The following is a 22820-nucleotide window of genomic DNA, read 5'->3' as shown; positions in this document are numbered from 1 at the left end:
TCGAACTGACATAATAGTGTGCAAGTGATTAGGGAGGCCGGCTGGTATCTTGCTATTTTGGCAGTTAAGCTGCTGTTCAGGAAATGCTGTTGAAAACAAAGAAAGCCCTGAGAATCCCCCTTAAGCTGGCCACTAACGTTCCAATTTCTAGCGAAAAATCGTTTGAGCGATCAGAAATTCTGATCGGACGAAAAATCATTCACTACACCATCAACTAACCAATCATTGCTTCCTATCTATCACGACAACCAAGAAAATCCAAATTTTCGGTCGACGAAAATTCATTCGGGCGACATTTTTTTCACTCATTCATAATCGATTATGTCCATCAATGGAGATTATTTACAACCAATCTGATCAGAATTTCTGATCGCTCGAACGATTTTTCGCTAGAAATTGGACCGTTAGTGGCCAGCTTTAAAAAGATGGACTGGCCCAAAACCTGTCATCTGTCACATTTTTTAACTGCATACTTTTTTCACGAAAGAACCCCTTTAAGGTCTGAGCCCACTGACGCAGTTGTGTCCACTTTTCAGTTACACATTAATGTTACAGATGCTGAAAAGCGGACAGAAGCGGAGACAACTGCATTTAGTGGGCTCAGGCCCTTATTATTTTAAATAACAAAGAACAAAGAGAGGAGCAAAGGAGGTAGGGTATTTGAAACACACATCAATTTTAAAGGGATGTCATTTCAAACTCCTAGGGACACCACAGCCTCCTGTTCCCAGCATAGACATACATTAGCTTGTCCATAACAGTGAGAAGAAGCTCTATCTAGACACCTTCTACCCCCTACCCCAGCCAAAGGCATGAGATTCAATTTTATTGATGCCTAGGCCAATGGCTTTTCATTTTACTGGAATGATTACTGTTTTACAGCCAATTTCTGTGTGTGTTCTATGTCTTTTTATTTTTTTATTTTATGCATCTTTGCAACTGACAGTTTTCCAGATGCATCAGATTCATTCTTAGCATTTATAAAAGCATTATGGAATATAGAGCTCTAATAAAATGTTTGTAATAAAAATATTTCTAAATGGGTTAATAACACTAATTAATTCCAAAACTAAAGCTGATGTATATTTCAACAGCTTAAAACAGTACTTCACTTCCACTCATATTATCATATGACCCATGAAAGAACATACTGTATATTTAATGGTCATACATACTCACCATAGAGCAGGCCATAGCTGTATGTACCCTGTAGAAAAAAAGGAAATCCTGGATTTCTCTGGCTGTTGAGTGTATCCCAAATGCACTTCTGGTATCTGGATTCCTACTGATCTTTCTGTTTCTTGAACAATGTACTCTTTTGGAAGTTTGTATCAATCATCTAACTGAATTAAGTGCAACAGGAGCATGCCTGCCTAGTGTACAGGATGCTGTTTTCAGCAGGGTGTGTTCAGGGCCGGATTGAAACATATTACCACCCAAGGTCCATTGTCACCAAAGCCTCCTCACCCTGTGCTCCTCCCATCCTGTGTGCTAGACCCATCTGTGCTGCACTCCCTCCCATCTTGTGCTGTGCTCCTTCCTGTGCTGTGATCCACTGTTCCCCCTTCCCCATCCTGTGCTCACCCAGCCCAGTATATTCAGCAGAGTATATTTGCAGCAGTAACCGTGCTTCTCTCACTTCCTCCAGGTGTTCCCTGTCCATCTTCTCACCGCCCACTTCTTTTTCTAATGCCCAGCATATCCTCATAGGTAGAGCCTCCTGCAGCATGACAAAGTAGGGATCCTGGGCACTAGAGCAAGAATTGAGTGGTGAGAGCATTGACATCCTTGGAGTTGCCCAGAAGAGGTGAGATAAGCATGGTTACCACTGCACCAGTTATTTTGCATAGTGGTCTGGGGAAGCACAGGATTGGGAGTGCACACCGGGGCACCAGGTGTGCAGAGAAAGCAGGGCAGCCATTGACCGGGTCTATGAGCACTGCGGTTTTCATGTTTGCCAGTCTGCTGCCCATCCCTTGCTTTCTGGTGCCCTAGGCCATGGTCTTTGTTGCCCTGCCTTAAAGCAAACCATGGGTGTATGGCCTCCTCTCTGCTGAGTGTAGCCATCATTCCCACATCCATCTCCACCCAAGCCTTTGCATAGAGCTAGATGGTAATTTGTGAAAGTTAATAAGATGCAAATTATCCCAGCCTGCATGAATGTTTCATGCAAGTATGTAACTTGGAACTAGGCTAATAAAACGTGATTCCAGAAAATGTTGATGGGCTTATGTCCAGGCTGCATGGGTTTTGCATGTAATTTACACTCAAGCATATTTTACATTTTGCATATCTTTGACCATCTGTAATGGTAATACTGTATATTCCGGTGTTTAAGACGACTGGGCGTATAAGACGACCCCCCAACTTTTCCGGTTAAAATATACAGTTTGGGATATACTCGCCATATAAGACTACCCCCCCCCCCTTCCAACGCACACCAAATAAAAAAATAAATAAAACACACCTCTTTCACCCTTGTGGCCCACCCTTGTATCCTATTTACCTCCTTCTCTGCCTCTCAGATCTTGCACATGTGCGCCTGCGCTGCTTCACTACAGTCTTCAGCAGTGAGATCTGAGAGTCGGTAACAGGATAGGGCGCATCACCCGACATCAATGACACCCGGCGTATAAGATGACCCCTGACTTTTCAGATGATTTTTAAGTGTTAAAAAGTAGTCTTATACGCCAGAAAATACTGTACCGTGCTTCTCTCACTTCCTCCAGGTGTTCCCTGTCCATCTTCTCACCGCCCACTTCTTTTTCTAAAGCACAGATGGGTACCAAGTAAACTCTTCCCACCAAATAAATGGTAAAAGAAACTAAAATAAAAGTAGTGCTTTTTATTTACAGATCAACCACGCCAATGCTACAAATCAGAAAATGAGTTTATGGAGGAGAAAGCAGTTATCAGGAAGCAGAGAAGCTTATTTCCTGAAATAGGTAAGACACCCAGTATATATGTACACAACAAAGTATATATAATTACAGCACTTAAAGCACATTTCTACCCTGTCAAATGCCTTCTCTGCATCTAAAGATAGATACAGAGAAGGCACTTTGTTTATTTCAGTGTATCGAAGAATATGAATAAATCTTCTTGTCCCATCACTTGTTTGTCTGCCTTTAGTAAACCCTACTTGTTCTTTCCCAATGATACCAGGTAATATATTGAGAAGTCTGGCGGCAATTATTTTTGCATACAACATTGTATCCCCATTGAGGAGAGAAATGGGTCTGTAGTTGGAGGTGCTACTTGTGTCCTTCCCCGGTTTTGGAAGAATGGTAATGTTTCAGCAGGAGGAGGAGCAGTTGTTTGAGGAGGAGGAGTTTAATCTTGATGATGAGGTGAAGGACCCGGACTACCATAGACCGGAGGGGGATGTCAGCTCTGACTCTGAGGAGGAGGATTCAGTGGTTCTGGCACGCAGAATCAACATTGCAAGGATTGGCAGGAGCAGCAGTGGGCATGGAATGCGTGACCCACAGCCTGCTGCTCCATCTGCCAGTGGCACTACTACCACCAGCTGCACCACTCAACCCCAGGCCCCAACCACCACTGGGAGAAAATCGGCATCAGCATCCCATTCTGAGCGACGTAAGGGCAAACTGCAATCCCCAATATGGCAGTTTTTCCATCTGCCCTCACTTGATAGCAAGTTTGTAACTTGCAAATTATGCCATGTGAAGCTGAGCAGAGGGTCTAACCCCTCCACTTCATCAACCATCTGGCCTATAAACACCAAACGGAGCATTTGGAGTTCAAGAGGCTGAAGGAAGCTGGCGCTGGCCCTTGCAGAGGTCAGTGCACCATAACCCCGTTTGCCACTCCTGCTGACACTGAGGCCTGTTCAGGCAGCCAGTCCTAATCAGTGGTCTCCTCTGCTCCCTACACGGCTTCCCGTGCAAGCCTAAAACGCCACCACCACCAGACCCTGCTGAGTGAGTCGTTCGGGGTCAGGGCTCAGCCTCCTGGCAGCCGTTGCATACGCCAGCTGAACGGCTTGCTTACACGGGCCATGTCCTCCCAGCTCCTCCCGTGCTTGTTTGCGCAGGAGGGGAGCCAGATGCGTGCACTCCTGCAGTGCGCAGCGCCGGATTGGCCAATCCCCAGAGGCACTACTTTGCATGCACGGCCATCCCAGCACTGCACTGTTTTTTGAAGGTCAATGTGGAGCGTGGGCTAGATCATGCGGTGGGTGCGCGTGTCCATGTGACCATGGACTCATGGTCAAGCCAATTTGGGACAGGCCGGTACCTCTCTATCACCGCGCACTGGGTCAGTTTGGTGGAAGGGGGTGTGGAGGGGACAGCAGCATCATCACCCAGTGGGTGGTGCCACCCCGCAGCAGGGTCAGGGGAAGCGCAGCAGGTTCCAGCTCTGATCCGGTTCCATCCGCCGCCAAACACCCCCGCCTCAGCAGCATCGTGAAGGCCCACCACTGCCAAGCGCTGCTGCAGATGGTCACCCTGGAGAAGAACAAGCTTATGGCAGACCACTTCCTGGCCAAGCTCCGAGAGCAGGAGAGGAGTTGGCTGACCCCCAGAGGCCTCAGTCGGAGAGATGGTGCCCGACAATGGGGCAAACCTTGTTGCCACCATCCACTGGGGAAACCTCACCCACATCCCCTGTCTGGCCCACGTCCTGAACCTGGTGGTGCAGAAATTCCTGCACACCTACCAGGGGATGGACACTCTTTTGGGAGCGGCAAGTAAAACCGTGGGTCATTTTCGCCGCTCGGGTGGTGCCACAGCGTCCCTGGAAGCCGTGCAGCTGGAGCTGAACCTCCCACAGCACCGGCTCATTATAGAAGTTCCAACACACTGGAATTCCACCCTGGCAATGTGTGAACGTCTGGTTGAACAGAGGCAGGCTGTCAACCTCTACCTGGCCAAAGCCACCCTAGAGGCCAACTTGTCTTGGACCGGCACCACCCACCTCCTGGACATCATCCTTAGTGCTGATTGGGGAAAAATGCAGCTCGTGTGCTTGGTGCTGGCACCCTTCCTGGAGGCCACCAACATGGTCAGCCAGGACCATGCGTTGCTGTGTGAGTGGGTGACCATGTTGTGCATGCTGGAAAAGGCCCTCGATGCTCTGCTGGAAGTGGGAGAGAAAGCCTTGATCCAGCAGGAGCAGCAGCAGCAACCTTCACAGTCCACCTCTGTGCGGCAGGAGGAGGAGTTGGAGGTCCCTGACCTTGAAGAGGAGGGGGCACAGCGGAGTGCAGCTGCAGTAGTGCGGGGGTGGAGAGAGCAAGATGAGGCTCCGGAATCAGAGGAGGAGGACAGAACTGTCAGCAGGCCAGAAGATGATGGGTCAGCAGAGATGGCAGCCCTGTTCCCCATGGCAGCGCACAGGGGTGAAGCAGATGCGTGCTTGGGAGGACATCTGGATCACCCTGATGCTGGACCCATGGCTGAAGGGGAAGCTGGCTCAGTTCCTGCCTTCCTGTAGGAGGAGACCCTGTGCGCCAAATGAGGGACTTGCAGCGGATTCTGGTTCTGCGCTTGGAGGAAGCCTTCCCCCAGACCCCCCCCCCCCTGCTGTTCCAATCCAGCCAGCACAGCAGCAGGTGCCTGCATCCAGCAGCAGCAGGTGCCCAAAAAACCTGCTGTCTCTGACAAAGGCGCTCTACGCCATGCCAGTACCGCTGCCTATCCGACCCGGATTCGGATTGGAACATTTTTGATCCAGATATCGGACCCGGATCGGATAGAGGGGTATCCAGATCCAAATTAGTTCCAGATAGTTAAAAGTGGTATCTGAGCAGCACTGTTACTTCCCCCCCCCCCCCCTTTTCACACAAATTATATACTTCCCTACAATTAAGACACTTAATAAATACACCTCGTACCCATGTTCACCCCAATGGCTAAAAACATTGCCATCCTGTAACGGTTAGTGTCAGCTGGTGACAGGATTCTGATTATTTGGTGATCTGCAGTATCACTAATAATACAGAAACTATATCTGATTATGTGGTGATCTGCAGAATCACCAATAATGCAGAGATAAAAACAGAACTGTCAGTACTTTAATCAGCGTGATCACACGTGTTTAGGTGCTCAGGAGCACTCCCAAGTGATAGCCCCTGGCAGTGGGACTATCACCAGAACAGGACAGGTCGTACAGGCAGGGTCAGTAACTGGTCGGTCAGGCAGCAGTACTAAATCGGCAAACAGTACGTAGTCAGAGGATAGCTAAGGTCGGCACCAATCAGATATGCGGAGGTACAGATTCAGAAGGCAAGAGCAGAGTTGAGGTCAGGCCGGGGTCGGCAACAAGACAGATAGGCAGAGTACAGAATCGTGAGGCAAAGGATAGTTGAGAGTTCAGGCAAGGTTCATACACATAGAGACAATAATATCAATTATAATCAGGGCCGGATTTGTAGTATTCTCCGCCCAAGGCCCAATGTCACCCCCCCCCCCCCCCCAATAAAAAAAACAAAATCTTTACCAACTACTCACTCCAAACGCAAACATTCTCCCACAATAAAACCAGTAATTTTCTGGATTAAATTTAATGCCCCCAGGGAGGCTGCACAAGTAAAGTTGGATCATTCCATTTACTTCCATACCTCCCACGGAAGCACTAGAGGAAGTGGTACCCTTTACTATAAGCTACACCACCTATACAGCAGCACAGCCCTCTATGTACTCCAGAGTATAAGATCCAATGCCGCCAGCTCTGTCCCTCACACACATGCAACCCATATTGCATGTTAGTAACTGCCACATGTACATTACGCAGAGTGGAAAGTAAAGTTCTGTTCTGCTGTCCGGCCATCATAGTAAATACTAAAGGGTGCCACTTCCTCTAGTGCTCCTGCGGAAAGCATTATTACAATTTAGTATTTATATAGCACATTTTCCACAGAGGAGCACACAATTGTAGTCTAGGGCCAATTTTTTAAGGGGAAAACAAGTTATCTGTATGCTTTTGGAATGTGAGGGGAAACCAGAATGCCCAGAGGAAACCCACCCAGACAAGGGGAGAATGTACAAACCCCATGCAAATAGTGCCCTGGCTTGTATTTGAGCTATGAACCTGGTGCTGCAAGGTGAGAGTGGTAACCACTCAGTCACCATTCTGCCCACATTAGAATGTTACTTCCACAGCTTCTCAGGGGCATTCTGTTATACTGTGGGAGAACGTATTCTCCAAAAAGTGAATTAGAAATTAAAATTCCCATTGGTAAAATGTTATGATTGACAAATAAGTGTTGCCGTGGACGAGGGTGTCCATATTGGGCATGCACAAGTAAGGTTCCTGCATGCCCAATAGGATGAAAGCACGTTTACCAAGCATGCATGGTCCTTAATAGTGTATGTTCACTATGGAAAATGCTTGGGCAGGATCGCACTTACACACCAACGAAGCTAATTCGTCCAGAAAGGGATTGTGTGCTGTAATGGTGGGGCGTAAAAAGATGCGGGAAATCTCAGTACTATCCAGTGGTATCCCACTAATGAGGTATCTATAAATAATGTATTTTTATTTGCTCCATGATTTCTTTGAGAGGGTGGGGGGAGAGGTGTGAGACAGTGAGAGTGAGTGAGTGTGTGTGAGAGTGAGTGAGTGTGTGTGAGAGTGAGTGAGTGTGTGTGAGAGTGAGTGTGTGTGTGAGAGAGTGAGTGAGAGAGAAGGTGTGTGTGTTAGAGAGAGTGTGTGAGTGAGTGTGTGTGAGATGGAGAGAGAGAGAGAGAGTGTGTGTGTAAGAGAGAGCGTGTGTGTGTAAGAGAGAGAGAGTGTAAGTGTGTGTAAGAGAGATTGTGAGTGTGTCTGTAAGAGAGAGAGTGTGAGTGTGTGTAAGAGAGAGTGTGAGTGTGTCTGTAAGAGAGAGAGTGTGAGTTTGTAAGAGAGAGAGAGAGAGTGAGTGTGTGTGTGAGAGAGAGTGTGAGTGTGTGTGAGAGTGAGTGTGTCTCTTTATCTTGCCAACAGCTGAGGTCTTTCCTTCCCCCATGCTGCCTCGATCAGTGTCAGCCCCATAAGATTGTCAAAGCAGCTACCACCAGACCTCTGACCCCATCAAAATCTTGGCTGATAAAGACAGGCTGCTGTTTGCTAAAAAGCACACTAGAGACGGGAGAGATCTGCAGCACAGCTTACGGAGGCTGCAGATTTGTACAGGCTATCACTGTGTGCCTTGTGGAGAGGGGAAGGCTGAGGATCAGCAGCAGACCAGCACTCACAGGGATTCCTTTCTTTACTGCTCGTGCTAGCCGCTCAGGTGGCTTCAGAAACTTTCTGATCGGGAGACGTTTGCACAGAAGGGCGGAGCTGTAAACAAGCTGTTACAGCAGGCTAGGCTGAATTGAGCGTGCGGCCGCTGCCTGCTGGTCCTAACAGCTCCCTCTCTGTTCCGCTATTGGCCAGCTCCTGTTTAGCTGCCCGCTGCACTGCCTGCCTGCACGTACGCACAGGCTACAGTGTGCACGGCGAAGCGGGCGGCTGCAGATGGATCAAGCCCACCTATAGATCACTATCAAGGCGGAATGGTGTGTATGGCTCTTAACCTACAGTCGCCCTTTTGCAATCAGGCGCCCTAGGAACCGGCCTTGGGGGCCTTTCCACAAATCCGGCCATGATTATAATTATAGCTATCAAACAATTCCTATCTTGTGTGAAATCCCCGTTTTCCTCCCGGATCAAAGCACACCGGAACTATCTAAGGTCTGAGAGCTTAACCGCAAAGTTTCAGCAACAGCAGACAATGTTGAACTGACAGCCCGGGACTTAAATGCAAGGGTAATCCCCGCAGTTCCGCCCACACCTCTCAACCAATCAGGCGGCAGAGGTCAGTTCCCAGGCGTCAGCTGACCGGCCGGTCAGCTGACCTTTCTTCTCAGCGCTGTAATAATTTGCTCAGCTGCCTGTGCAGGCAGGCAGCTTTTTGACCATTGTTTATGTTTGCATGCTGCAGGACTCTGGAAAGGAGAGCTTCTGTCAGTTTTGCAGCTTGTGCTTGCTGAGGAATTTGCATACGTTGTCATGCAAATTGCCTGGCCACATTCATTGGAGGCGTGTACTATAAGTACTATGTGTTTCCCACAATGCTTGGCTGGTCATAAGGATTCCTTCCTGTGAAACACTCCTGGAGGAGTGTCAGCCTTACTCTTTATTTGAAGATCAGCTTAGAGTAATTCCTGAAACTGCGCTAGGCAGGTGTCTCTATTGCAGTTAGGATTGCTTATCTGTTTTGTTTGTTCTGTTGTGATTGTCCTGTCCCAGCGGTGATCGACAGGAAATCGTTCTGATCTCTGTTCTTGGAGTGTATATATACTCCAAGAACAGAGATCAGAACGATTTCCTGTCGATCACCGCTGGGACAGGACAATCGCAACAGAACAAACAAAACAGATGAGCAATCCTAACTGCACTAGAGACACCTGCCTAGCGCAGTTTCAGGAATTGCTCTAAGCTGATCTTCAAATAAAGAGTAAGGCTGACACTCCTCCAGGAGTGTTTCACAGGAAGGAATCCTTATGACCAGCCAAGCATTGTGGGAAACACATAGTACTTATAGTACACGCCTCTAATGAATGTGGCCAGGCAATTTGCATGACAACGTATGCAAATTCCTCAGCAAGCACAAGCTGCAAAACTGACAGAAGCTCTCCTTTCCAGAGTCCTGCAGCATAAAAACCTAAACAATGGTCAAAAAGCTGCCTGCCTGCACAGGCAGCTGAGCAAATCATTACAAGCGCATAAATGTCCTGTCTCTGACTGTGTGCGTGCGTGCGCCCTTCTGCTGAGATGCGCCCTGGAGAGACCTGACCTGGTGGGAAGCGATGCCGAGGAGGCGGCGGCAGCATTCGCCGTGACGTCAGACGCGAGAGCGGAGGTCGCGCCGCTCTCAGCTGCCGAGGTAATTTTGCTACTACTGACATATCCCTTTTTGAAAAAGACCTTTTATCCAAAAAAAGGGATCTCAATCTGTTACAGTCATCTAACACACCACTACCAAGAAGGACTACTTAAACACATCAAGTATTGGGCCTCAGAAATGAGCTCCAACATAACAAGTGAACAATGACATAAAGCAACTCATTATCTATCCAAACTCTCCAAGTGTACTACCCATTGGGAAACACTCCACAAAATATTTTTAAATTGGTACTATACACCTGTAAAAATTTCCAAGTTTAGCAAAGACACTTCAAAATATTGCTGGAGAAAATGTGGAGAAACAGGCTCCCTCTACCACATTCTATGGCAATGCCCCAAAATTGCAACAGTTTGGTCGCACATCTTTGTAGAAATCTCCAATACTATCGGTCGGACGTTGAATCCCTCTCCCCTATTAGCACGTCTCCATATTGATTTATCAAATATTCCACACGATCATAGACTTTATGTCACACATATACTTTGCGCTACTAGGCAAGCCATAGTCTCTAACTGGAAAGAACTCATACCTCCCACGGTAACTGCTATTTTATACCAAACGCGTCTCAACCTTGATATGGAATACAGACTAAAGGGGCCCATACACCTAACGATTTTCCCGCCGATATACAGCAGATCCGATCACTGTGATCGAATCTGCTGTGAAATCGTTGCACAAACGTTGACCAAACAATGGATTTCCGACCAAAATTGATCGTTCCTGTCGATTCCCGCCGTTTCTGTCCTAGCGGTGGACAGTATTTTTATTAACAAATGTGTTTAATACTTTAGCCCTAACTAAAAAGCCGCAATTCCGCCGCTGTACGCTATATAAATACCCCCTAACTCCCCAGGGGGGCAATCCGGGCAGCGCTTCCGTGTGAGGCAGGGCTATAAGCCACAGCCCTGCCTCACACGCGTCTGACAGCCCGGATCGCAGCCTCTCCCCCGCCCCTCTCAGTCTTCCTTCCCTGAGAGGGGTGGGGGAGAGGCGGAGATCCGCCGCTGACAGATGCGTGTGAGGCAGGGCTACAGCTCATAGCTCTGCCTCACACGGAAGACTAGAGGGCAGCAAAATCCACGACCTAGAAAGTTGTGGATTTTGCAGGGGAGAGGGAGGGCGAGTTTGGGGGGATTTAAATAGTTTACAGTGGCGGGAATGCGCCACTTTAGTTAGGGCTAAAGTATTAAACATATTTGTTAAAGAGACACTGAAGCGAGAATAAATCTCGCTTCAGTGCTTATATTCAGCAGGGGCATGTGTGCCCCTGCTAAAACGCCGCTATCCCGCGGCTAAACGGGGGTCCCTTATCTCCAAAATCCCCTCCGTGCAGCGGAGGAATCTCTTCCGCATTGAGGCAGGGCTAATGGCCGCAGCCCTGCCTCACGCGCGTCTGTCAGCGCGTATCTCCGCCTCTCCCCCGCCTCTCTCAGTCTTCCTTCGCTGAGAGGGGCGGGGGAGAGGCGGCGAAGTGCCGCTGATAGACGGCGCTGAGAGGCAGGGCTGCAGCCGTTAGCCCTGCCTCAACAGCAGCAAAATCTACGAGCAAGTTGGTCGTAGATTTTGCAGGGGGGGGGGGATTTGGGGGGTAAGGGACCCCCATTTAGCCGCGGGATAGCGGCGTTTTAGCAGGGGCACACATGCCCCTGCTGAATATAAGCACTGCAGCGAGATGTATTCTCGCTTCAGTGTCTCTTTAAATAAAAAGCCATTTTTTTTGAGACTTCAGTGTCTTTTTAAGGGAATTTTCCTCCCCAGCTTGGATATATTCAATTTATTCCACTTCCACTTGATATACTTAAATAGTGAGTGTCTATCTGGAGGGACTCCATGTTTTTGCTGATGCAATTCTATTCTATCTAAAGCAGAATTATATTTTACAACAAACTAGCACTCTAAAAGCAAATATGTATAACATTTCACTTTTTGCTGCAGTGCAGTGAAAGCTGTTTTTAATGTCTTTCAGAAGTAGCCAGCATTGGTGCCAGTGGCATCACCATTTCCCCATGCTCTCCACCCCCCCCCCCCCCTTCACCAGAAAAAAACAACAACTTTGAAGGGACCCACTACCCATTCACATCCCCTTCCCCTGTAATGACTCCATAGCTGAGGGGCCCATCTGCCCAGAGGTCATATAGTAACCATGAAAGTGCCCTCAACCCACAGCAAATGTGGCCACTGTAACACCTATTCTGGAGGGAGAGTCTGCATCAAATAGAGGATGAGTTGGAGGCTCCCCACAGTCCTGAACCTTGCTGTGTGGATGTTGCCTTTGCTGCTATCGCGATTGACAGATGCTTCTTCTAATAAAGTAGGAAAACATACCGTACTTTTATTGAATATTTTGTCAGAGTTTAAAATCTCTTTAACCCCAAGACCCCCCTGATGGTACCTAACCCTAAGATTCCCCCTGATGGTGCCTAAACCTAAGAACCCCCATGGTGATTCCTAACCCCCACTGGTGGCACCTAAGCCCCCCCTAAAGCTTTCCATCTTCGTCTATCCCAAAGCCTGGAGGCGCCTGATTAGTGGTAATGATTTGAGATAATCGCATCGGGGCTTGCAGAAATGGTAATAGCGGCATTGTGGAATAGTGATGTATTACGGAAATGCGTATGGAAATGCAAATAGCAGCATTGCGGAATAGCTTCATTACATTGCGGAAATGAAAATAGTGGCATTGCGAAATAGTGGCATTGCAATTCTTTGCATTCCTGCAAACCCCAGCGCCGATGTGCCAAAATGTACCTTTATTGCTGCATATCGTGGCCATTGCAAACGCTGTGATTTGTTGCAAAGGAAGGTAAATTCTGGCACACGATAGCAGCGGCCACCGTGTACCCAATATGTCCTTTATTTGCCACTATTTGTGGTTTTTATAATAGGAGCCTATGGCAACGCCGTTTTTTCCGAGGGGCTCCTGCACCCTTTTTTTCCCGCTCTACTTCCTTCCTGTCTTTTGTCTAATTACTCCTGCTTTCATCTGAGCTGTCTCCTCCATAGTGCATCCCACACTTCTTACTGACATTACCCTGTATTGCTTGTCTTTGCCTAGTGGGTTCTGGTAGTATCTCTCGAGGCTGAGTTGGGGGCACGTCACATGGGGTCAAGACTGCGGTGGAGATTTGGGCATAGGGACTGAACCAAAGGCAGGGAATCTTCCAGGCCTTACAAAAAAGAACCAAAGATCTTTACTTTAAGGTAAACAGGAAAAAAATATAGAACTTTTGTCTCTCTGTTAAAACAAAGTATTAAAGGAAACCAGAGACTATTTAAAATAAAAGTTTTATACATACCTGGGGCTTTCTCCAGCCCCATGCGCACTTATCTCTCTCACGCCGCTGCCCTCAGTCTTCTGTATCACCGGTACTGGGCCCCATAACTTCGGTCAGTCTGCGCAAGAGAAGTGTGCTCTCTAGGTATCTCTCCGCCATCCCCAGGTATGTATGAAACTTTTATTTTAAATAGTCTCTGGTACACTTTAAGTAAACGATAGGCATACATTATATTTGAAATTCTTATTGTTTTTTTTCTGTACTCCTTACTTTTTATTTATTTTAATTTTTTTTAAACCTTTATAGAAGACAGGACAGCATGTCTGTAATCATATAGAGCTGGAAATCTCATCTGTAGTACATTTCAATTTCCTTCCAGGAATTCAGTGGGTAGTACATTTAAAATTCAAAGCAGAAACAGGATGAAAAGGTGCCCAAAAGATAATAAAATGAATTAAAATCTATAAAATAAATAAGGTTTTAGGTGGCTTACCTCAATGAAGACAAATTTATATATGAATGAATAATCTTTAATAGCACAGGCAGCGCATTTTGTGGGTCCCCACCCATGTTCTCAGGCCAAATCAAGTTCCCCGCTATGTTCAGAGCCAGGAATAGAGCGTTCTATTCCTGGCTCTGAACATAGCGGGGAACTTGATTTGTCTTCATTGAGGTAAGCCACCTAAAACTTTCTTTATTTTATAGATTTTAATTCATGTTATTACCCTTTGGCCACATTTTCATCCCGTTTGTGCACTTAATACCCCCATCTCAGGGTAGGGGATACCCTTGGATCCAGTCTATGGGTCCCTAGGACCCTTTTTTCCTTGAAAGGTGCGGGTTTATTGATCTCCACCTGCCTGCAGTGGTTGGTTGCCCCTATGCAACCTCCCTTTCTATTTCTTATTTCATCTATAGTGTGAACTGCACCATTTGGGCTCCTTTGTATCTGTTTTTTTTTCATTTAGGGTGCCATCTCACCCCTCTCCTCCTCCTTCCTTATTTAAAATTCAAATACGCCAATGACAGGAAACTCAGATTTTGAGGTTACTGCTCAACAATCCTTTTGCTATATATAAATGGACCAATAAAAGTACTTTGAAGAAAATTTAAACTTGTAATGTTCTGACTGTGGCTTCTTGGGTATAAGGGCAGAAATTACCTTTTCACCCTTTAATGCAGAGGGAGCACACATCTGGGGACAAAGGATTAATAAGGCTTTGGGAGTGGAGTTAAATGTTTTTTTTTTTGGTTTTTTTTTAAACACGTTTATTAAGTCAGAATACAAACATAACAGCCGAATTCTTAAAAAGTAATCATACTGTACGCATAATACCATAACCTCATCTTACAATGACCTAAGGTATTTCAATAGAAATGCAAAAGAACTGTAAGGCTTGGTGGTATAACTCTCAAAGTCATTTTGTATGTCCCAGGCTAGAGGTCTCGCTCTTCACCTAGCTGTCCCAGCCTGGCACACCACTAGCTAGCCCTAATTAGGACTTAAGCAAGCAAGGCATACAAGCTGATGTAGAAGGCAGATATACCACCAGGAGCCACTAATGAGGCTAGTAACACAGTTCAACAGTTCAGCAGTATCACATGCAAAGTTTAGGTAATAAGTAATCCAGGTATGACAAGTCTTCATGCAAACTTATTCAACAGTAATGATGATTGATCTGCGTTAAAAAATTGTTCAAGCAGACTTGCATGCAGTATTAAGCAACAGGGAATAGTTGATGCAAGTTATGACACTGTTCCTTTTAGTCTGCATGCAAAGTTATGCAACAGATAGCAGAAGTTCCAGATGATATGTGACAAAGTTTATGCGGGACTATATGCACACTGTTAGTTGACTGATAAGGAATGTAGGCTTATACTTATCGTCCAGTTCAAGTTGCATGCAAGCAATATCTGGTAACAGTCAAAGTTCGGTCCAGGCGGCAATCAAGGGATGTCCAGTAACTAGCAGAGGTCAGTCCAGGCGGCAAGCAAGGGGTTTCCAATAACAGACAAGATTGGTCGAGGCATCAAGCAAAGGTTTCCAGGAATCAAGCCTTGCTGGCTAGACTCGTATTGCACATGTATGTGATGGAACAAGAAATGAATTGCTGATTGTTCCTGCAAGTCTGTGTACGGACTTCTTCTTTGATACTATTACATTGATTTAGTGAGAGAACACAATACTGTGGAAGATGTTTCCCACTCATAGAAAAAAGATATCAAATGGCTCAAGACTAAAGCTGCCGACTTAGAAGACAGATCATGCTAAAATAATCTTAAACTGAGAGGTATTCCAGAATCCGTTCTGCTCCGTGATTTGAAGCCTTATATACAAAAATTAGCCAAAGCAGCTTTACCAGATGCCTCTGAAACTGAACTTATTATTGTAGGGCTCGCCGTCTTCCCAAACCTCCAGATCTTGCTAATCGTATACCACAAGATGTTACTGTGAGAGTTTTATGCTACCATGTTAAAGACAATCTACTGTTTACCTTGAGGAAGAAGGGCACCTTGCCTGACCCATTTACTAAGATACACATCTTTGCAGATCTGTCACAGCATACTCTACAACAACGCAAAGAGCTGCAACCTATCACAACGGCACTTTGTGCAGCTAACAAATCCTGCAAGTGGGGGTTCCCCACGAAAATCGTTCTTTCTCGGATCAGATATATGCTGGAAGTGTGATACAAAGACATGTACCCCGATTCACATGCTCTGGGAATGCCCATTAGTATCCCAATTTTGGTCAGAGATTTAAACAATAAGTCGGAAGCATTATGACCCATCCTTTACGCTCTCTCCACAACTAGCTATTTTATTGATTGACATTGAGAAGATTCATATTGCTCACCGACAGATCATTTTACATATCCTTATAGCTGCTCACCATATCATCACTTCTAACTGGAATTCACAGGAGACCCTTAGTTTAGATCACCTTATAGCCCTGGTAACCCAAAATATGATTATGGAACGTAACTTAAAAAATGGACAATCTACGAATAGATCCTATACTATACTCCCGAATAGCTGGAAGGCATTGTTCAATAAAGTGTAATATTAACCTATACATGTTAAAACTTTTCATTGCCATTTAGATGTTAAGTTATTGGGCTCAATTGGGCCAGTTTTACTCGATTCCTACCTACATTGATGTTTATTTCCTTATAGTGATATTATGAGACAGGTCTAATTCTACCATGCTAGATGAAGACTGTGTACTTTAATCTTCCACTTAGAAATAAGATATGACCTTATACCGGATGGTCATATAGGCCCAGTGCACACCAAAACCGCTAGCAGATCGTCAAAACGCTAGCGGTTTTGGGAGCAGAGAGCAGATATTTGGCCGGGTGCACACCAAGCGGATTTTGTATGCGATCCACCAGCCGCATCAGCCAGTGAAAACGCTTGACTATTGTATTTCAATGTGTGGTGCACACCGGCGGTTTGAGGTTTTTTAGCAAACCGCAAACGAGCAGCAGGAGGCGCGTTTGTGGCTTGGCAAAAACCTCAAACCGCCGGTGTGCACCATCCCATTGCAATACATTAGCCAAGCATTTTTCCAGGCGGATGCGGCCGGCGGATCGCTCCAAAAACCGCTCGGTGTGCACTGGGCCATACATGTTACCCTGATAGGTTTGTAGCCAGTCCAGCAGCAGAGGCCTTGTTAATGGACGGCTAGGATACCGTTATTCTTGATAATATAATGTACAGTTATATTTCAGTATTGCTGAAAATTATGTTTCTATGTTTGAACCTACTAATATTGAAAATACTTCATGACATCAATGTTGTTATAGCACTTGTACTGTAGATTAAGATAAAACAATAAAAATCTTTGTTGAAAAAAAAAAAAAAGCTTATTTTCTTAAAAAGCTGTCGCTTGCAGGTCCATGGTAACAGGGCAGGAAAAGGCATAAATGGAGTGTCAAATAAACCTAGACTATTTTTTTTTTCAAATTAGACCCAACAGTTCTATGAATATCCCATTATCAAAAATCTGTCTTCAGTTACTAGAGTAAAGATGGATTCACACACTAGATGGAACTAGAACATGGCTGCTTTGACTGAGAATTACGTGTGTGTATAGGTGTCCCACAAACTTGTTTAAAGATCTGGAACTCAAGAATCTTTAAAATGTAACCGTGAATGCATTGTACGTTTCCTTATGCCTCCCACCAGAAACAGTTCCATTGTGGCTTAGAAATAGTCTTTCCTCACTTCTGCATTGAAACAGATAAGCAGAGCAAAACATCCACCAAGAATTTGGCCCCCAAAGGGATCAGCCATAAACAGTCTACCTTGTATAAATATGAGGTTTTAGTCAGGCAGGAGGCATATCTCCTCACATGATTCTCTAAGAATTCATAACTACAATCCTATACAAAAGTTTGTTAACCCCTCTTAAGTTTTTTAGTTTTTTTGAGTATCATTGGCTTAGCTTTCAAAGTAGCAACTTCCTTTTAACTACTTGCCGACCGCCCACTGCACAGGGAAAGTAGATCACGCAAGGACCGCCGCATGCACAGAGGCGGCGGTCCTTGTACGGGCATGGGTGGAGCGATCGCGTCATCCGTGACACGATCCTCCGCCAGGGATCGATGGCCGGGGATTTAGCCTCCAGCTCGCCGGCCAATTAGCAGTGCCGGCGGGCGGAGGAATACAAATCTCCGCCGATCCATGCTTATAATAGGCTTTGTAATGTATACAAAGCCTATTATACAGGCTGCCTCCTGCCTTGGTGGTCCCAGTGTCTGAGGGATCACCAGGGCAGGCTGCAGCCACCCTAGTCTGCACCCAAGCACACTGATTTCCCCCCCCTGCCCCCTGATCGCCCACAGCACCCCTCAGACCCCCCCCCCCCCTGCCCACCCCCCAGACCCCTGTTTGCACCCAATCACCCCCCTAATCACCCATCAATCACTCCCTGTCACTATCTGTCGACACTATTTTTTTTTTATTCCCTAAACTGCCCCCTGCTCCCTCCTGATCACCCCCCACCTGTCAATCACTCATCAATCACCCCCTGTCACTGCCACCCATCAATCAGCCCCTAACCTGCCCCTTGCGGGCAATCTGATCACCCACCCACACCAATAGATCGCCCGCAGATCCGGCGACAGATCACCTCCCAAGTGCATTGTTTACATCTGTTCTCTACCCTAAACACCCACTAATTACCCATCAATCACCCCCTGTCACTGCTACCCATCAGATTAGACCCCTATCTGCCCCTAGGGCACTCAATCACCCGCCCACGCCCTCAGAACGCCCTCAGACCCACTTCCGATCACCTCCCCAGTGCATTGATTGCATCTATTTTCCCCTCTAACTACCCCCTGAGACACCCATCAATCACCTCCTGTCACCCCCCCTAGCACTCCTATCCATCAGATCAGGCCCAATACAACCTGTCATCTAAAAGGCCACCCTGCTTATGACCGGTTCCACAAAATTCGCCCCCTCATAGACCACCTGTCGTCAAAATTTGCAGATGCTTATACCCCTGAACAGTCATTTTGAGACATTTGGTTTCCAGACTACTCACGGTTTTGGGCCCGTAAAATGCCAGGGCAGTATAGGAACCCCACAAGTGACCCCATTTTAGAAAAAAAGACACCCCAAGGTATTCTGTTAGGTGTATGACGAGTTCATAGAAGATTTTATTTTTTGTCAAAAGTTAGCGGGAATTGATTGTCATTTTTCACTAACTTGTGACAAAAAATAAAAACTTCTATGAACTCGCCATACATCTAACGGAATACCTTGGGGTGTCTTCTTTCTAAAATGGGGTCACTTGTGGGGTTCCTATACTGCCCTGGCATTTTAGGGGCCCTAAACCGTGAGGAGTAGTCTAGAAAACAAATGCCTCAAAATGACCTGTGAATAGGACGTTGGGCCCCTTAGCGCACCTAGGCTGCAAAAAAGTGTCACATGTGGTATCGCCGTACTCAGGAGAAGTAGTATAATGTGTTTTGGGGTGTATTTTTACACATACCCATGCTGGGTGGGAGAAAACTCTCTGTAAATGGACAATTGTGTGTAAAAAAAATCAAACAATTGTCATTTACAGAGATATTTCTCCCACCCAGCATGGGTATGTGTAAAATTACACCACAAAACACATTATACTACTTCTCCTGAGTACGGCAGTACCACATGTGTGGCACTTTTTTACACCCTAACTGCGCTAAGGGGCCCAAAGTCCAATGAGTACCTTTAGGATTTCACAGGTCATTTTGCGACATTTGGTTTCAAAACTACTCCTCACGGTTTAGGGCCCCTAAAATGCCAGGGCAGTATAGGAACCCCACAAATGACCCCATTCTAGAAAGAAGACACCCAAAGGTATTCCATTAGGAGTATGGTGAGTTCATACAAGATTTTATTTTTTTGTCACAAATTAGCGGAAAATGACACTTTGTGAAAAAAAAACAATTAAAATCAATTTCCGCTAACTTGTGACAAAAAATAAAATCTTCTATGAACTCACCATACTCCTAACGGAATACCTTGGGGTGTCTTCTTTCTAAAATGGGGTCATTAGTGGGGCTCCTATACTGCCCTGGCATTTTAGGGGCCCTAAACCGTGAGGAGGAGTCTTGAAACAAAAATGACCTGTGAAATCCTAAAGGTACTCATTGGACTTTGGGCCCCTTAGCGCAGTTAGGGTGCAAAAAAGTGCCACACATGTGGTATCGCCGTACTCAGGAATAGTAGTATAATGTGTTTTGGGGTGTATTTTTACACATACCCATGCTGAGTGGGAGAAATCTCTCTGTAAATGGACAATTGTGTGTAAAAAAATTGTCATTTACAGAGATATTTCTCCCACCCAGCATGGGTATGTGTAAAAATACACCCCAAAACACATTATACTACTTCTCCTGAGTACGGCAATACCACATGTGTGGCACTTTTTTGCAGCCTAACTGCGCTAAGGGGCCCAAAGTCCAATGAGCACCTTTAGGCTTTACAGGGGTGCTTACAAATTAGCACCCCCCAAAATGCGAGGACAGTAAACACACACCACAAATGACCCCATTTTGGAAAGTAGACACTTCAAGGTATTCAGAGAGGGGCATGGTGAGTCCGTGGCAGATTTTATTTTTTTGTCACAAGTTAGCAGAAATGGAAACTTTTTTTTTTTTTCTTGTCACAAACTGTCATTTTCTGCTAACTTGTGACAAAAAATAATATCTTCTATGAACTCACAATGCCTCTGAGTGAATAACTTGGAATGTCTTCTTTCCAAAATGGGGTCATTTGGGGGGTATTTATACTATCCTGGAATTCTAGCCCCTCATGAAACATGACAGGTGGTCAGAAAAGTCAGAGATGCTTGAAAATGGGAAAATTCACTTTTTGCACCATAGTTTGTAAACGCTATAACTTTTACCCAAACCAATAAATATAGGCTGAATGGGTTTTTTTTTATCAAAAACATGTTTGTCCACATTTTTCGTGCTGCATGTATACAGAAATTTTACTTTATTTGAAAAATGTCAGCACAGAAAGTTAAAAAAGTATTTTTTTTGCCAAAATCCATGTCTTTTTTGATGAATATAATAAAAAGTAAAAATCGCAGCAGCAATCAAATAGCACCAAAAGAAAGCTTTGTTAGTGACAAGAAAAGGAGCCAAAATTCATTTAGGTGGTAGGTTGTATGAGCGAGCAATAAACCGTGAAAGCTGCAGTGGTCTGAATGGAAAAAAAGGGTCTGGTCCTTAAGGGGGGTAAAGCCTACGGTCCTCAAGTGGTTAATATAGGTCATGCCGAATCACAACAGGATTTCTGCAGAGAAATTAAATGTATTGGATTAAAATAAAATAAAATGCAGTATACCCCTATATAGCCTTTGATGAGTATCTGGATTTTGGATGGAGGTACAGTATATTCCAGTGTATAAGATGACTGGGCGTATAAGATGACTCCCAACTTTTCCAGTTAAGATATACATTTTAGGATATACTCTCCCTATAAGACTACCCCTCTTGACTCTTGGGCATTTGTATACTGTACTATAGGTGCTATACTTTATAAACAGGTACAGATACTGGAGCTGTACTGTATGTCATACCCAGTATACAACAACCAGCCAATCACGGCAAGCGATGTACCTTAGCAGCGATTAGCTGGTTGTTATATACAAAGCCTGCTTGGATTGGTCATCTATCCCTGTCTCCAAGACTATCAGAGTGGTAGTGCACCAGCCTGGCCCGCCCTTGTATACTATTACCTCCTTCTATGCCTCTCAGATCTCACACATGCGCGCTTGCGCCACTTCACTGCAGTCCTCAGGAGAGAGACCTGAGAGGCAGAGAAGGAGGTACGGTAATAGGATAAAAGGGCGGGCCAGACGGGTGAAAGTGGCGTGTTTTTCTAGGCAAAGAGCTGCTCTATCTCTTTTTTTCCATACCCCGGCCATCCCGGATGCCTGCAGCTTGCTCCACCCTTTACTTTGACATTCCTAGTTAGGTGCCCCCTCACCTCATCATCGGGACCGAATTAAGTCACTTCTTTCCAGGAATCCTGGTGAGTGGGTTTTCTTCTACCATACTTGTACAGCACCGCCCTTGCTGCTTTAATACGGTTGCTGCATATGGCGGGGACGCGGTCGATGATGTTTTTGAGCTCCTCCCACTGTATGTGGCAACCTCAGATTCCCTAGTCCAACTTGAAAGTTTCAGCACTCGCCCTATAAGACAACACCCGACTTTTGAGAAGATTTTCCTGGGTTAAAAAGCAGTCTTATACGCCAGATTGATTTTGATCACTCTTTCATACAAAATCTCTCCAATTCTGTTAAATTTGATGGCAAGGAAAAAAGATCAATAGGATGTAAAACAATTAAACAGCGAGACAGAAATCCAGAAATCCAAGCTGGAGTCTCAAATAAGAATCTCTTACAGGAACAACTAGTGGGTGGAGGCCCCCAAAATTGCTAAAAAAATAAATAAAAAAAATGTATTGTTGACTTACCTGTCTTTAAGAAACGCCAGTCCTTTTGCTGGATCCTTTTTGTGCAATAAAAGTAAAAAATAATCAATAAAACAACTGGTGTTTATTCAAGAAAGGTAAGCCAATAATATATCTCATTGTTTAAAATAGTTTTTAGCTATTTTATCAATTTTGGGCAGCCTCTTCCCACTAGTTGTTTACTATCTCACTTCTGTTTGGAGGTTGCTGCTTTCCTATTTTACCTTTATGAAACTAATTGCAACCAGGAGTATGGCCTCTCAGCTCCCAAAGCTCAGGTATCCGAGCCAGAGCTGGGACTGATTTCTCCCCGTAAGCCTTTATTGGTGGTTGCAATCTATTGCAACCAATTTTGTGAGAACCTGTCTTCTGCTCTAATTACCTGGTGTTATAAGTACCACATTATTGACCCCTTTTTTTTTCATTTGTTTCTTTCTGGTTCCTGGTTTGTTGTCAGTTCATCTGGTTCCTATATCCTTCAGGAACAGCTAGTCGGATCATAATAACAGCATAACCTGAGTTAACAGTCAATTATTTTGAATCAAATTCTGTGAAATGTGAAGTTGGCATTCCAACAAGTAATAATTTAAAGTTAAGAATTTAAGAGGATAGCTATTGTGATCAGCCAAAGCCTACCAGTGTTTTGTGGTTATTTATGA

General features: G+C 45.4%; 1 protein-coding gene across 1 annotated transcript in view; it reads left to right on the top strand.

Annotated features, from left to right (window-relative positions):
* The window catches only part of LOC137537870 (mucin-2-like), a 327684-nt gene that overhangs the window by 233956 nt on the left and 70908 nt on the right, over window positions 1–22820 (top strand). Inside the window, exon 3 of the mRNA XM_068259818.1 lies at window positions 2856–2945. Within this exon, the coding sequence (XP_068115919.1) occupies window positions 2856–2945 (90 nt within the window). The remainder of the gene's footprint in view (window positions 1–2855; window positions 2946–22820) is intronic.

Source organism: Hyperolius riggenbachi, chromosome 11, assembly GCF_040937935.1.
Source record: "Hyperolius riggenbachi isolate aHypRig1 chromosome 11, aHypRig1.pri, whole genome shotgun sequence".
NCBI classification, from domain to species: Eukaryota; Metazoa; Chordata; class Amphibia; order Anura; family Hyperoliidae; genus Hyperolius; species Hyperolius riggenbachi.
The sequence above is the reverse complement of the archived record's forward strand: the minus strand, read 5'-3'. Positions and strand labels throughout refer to the sequence as shown.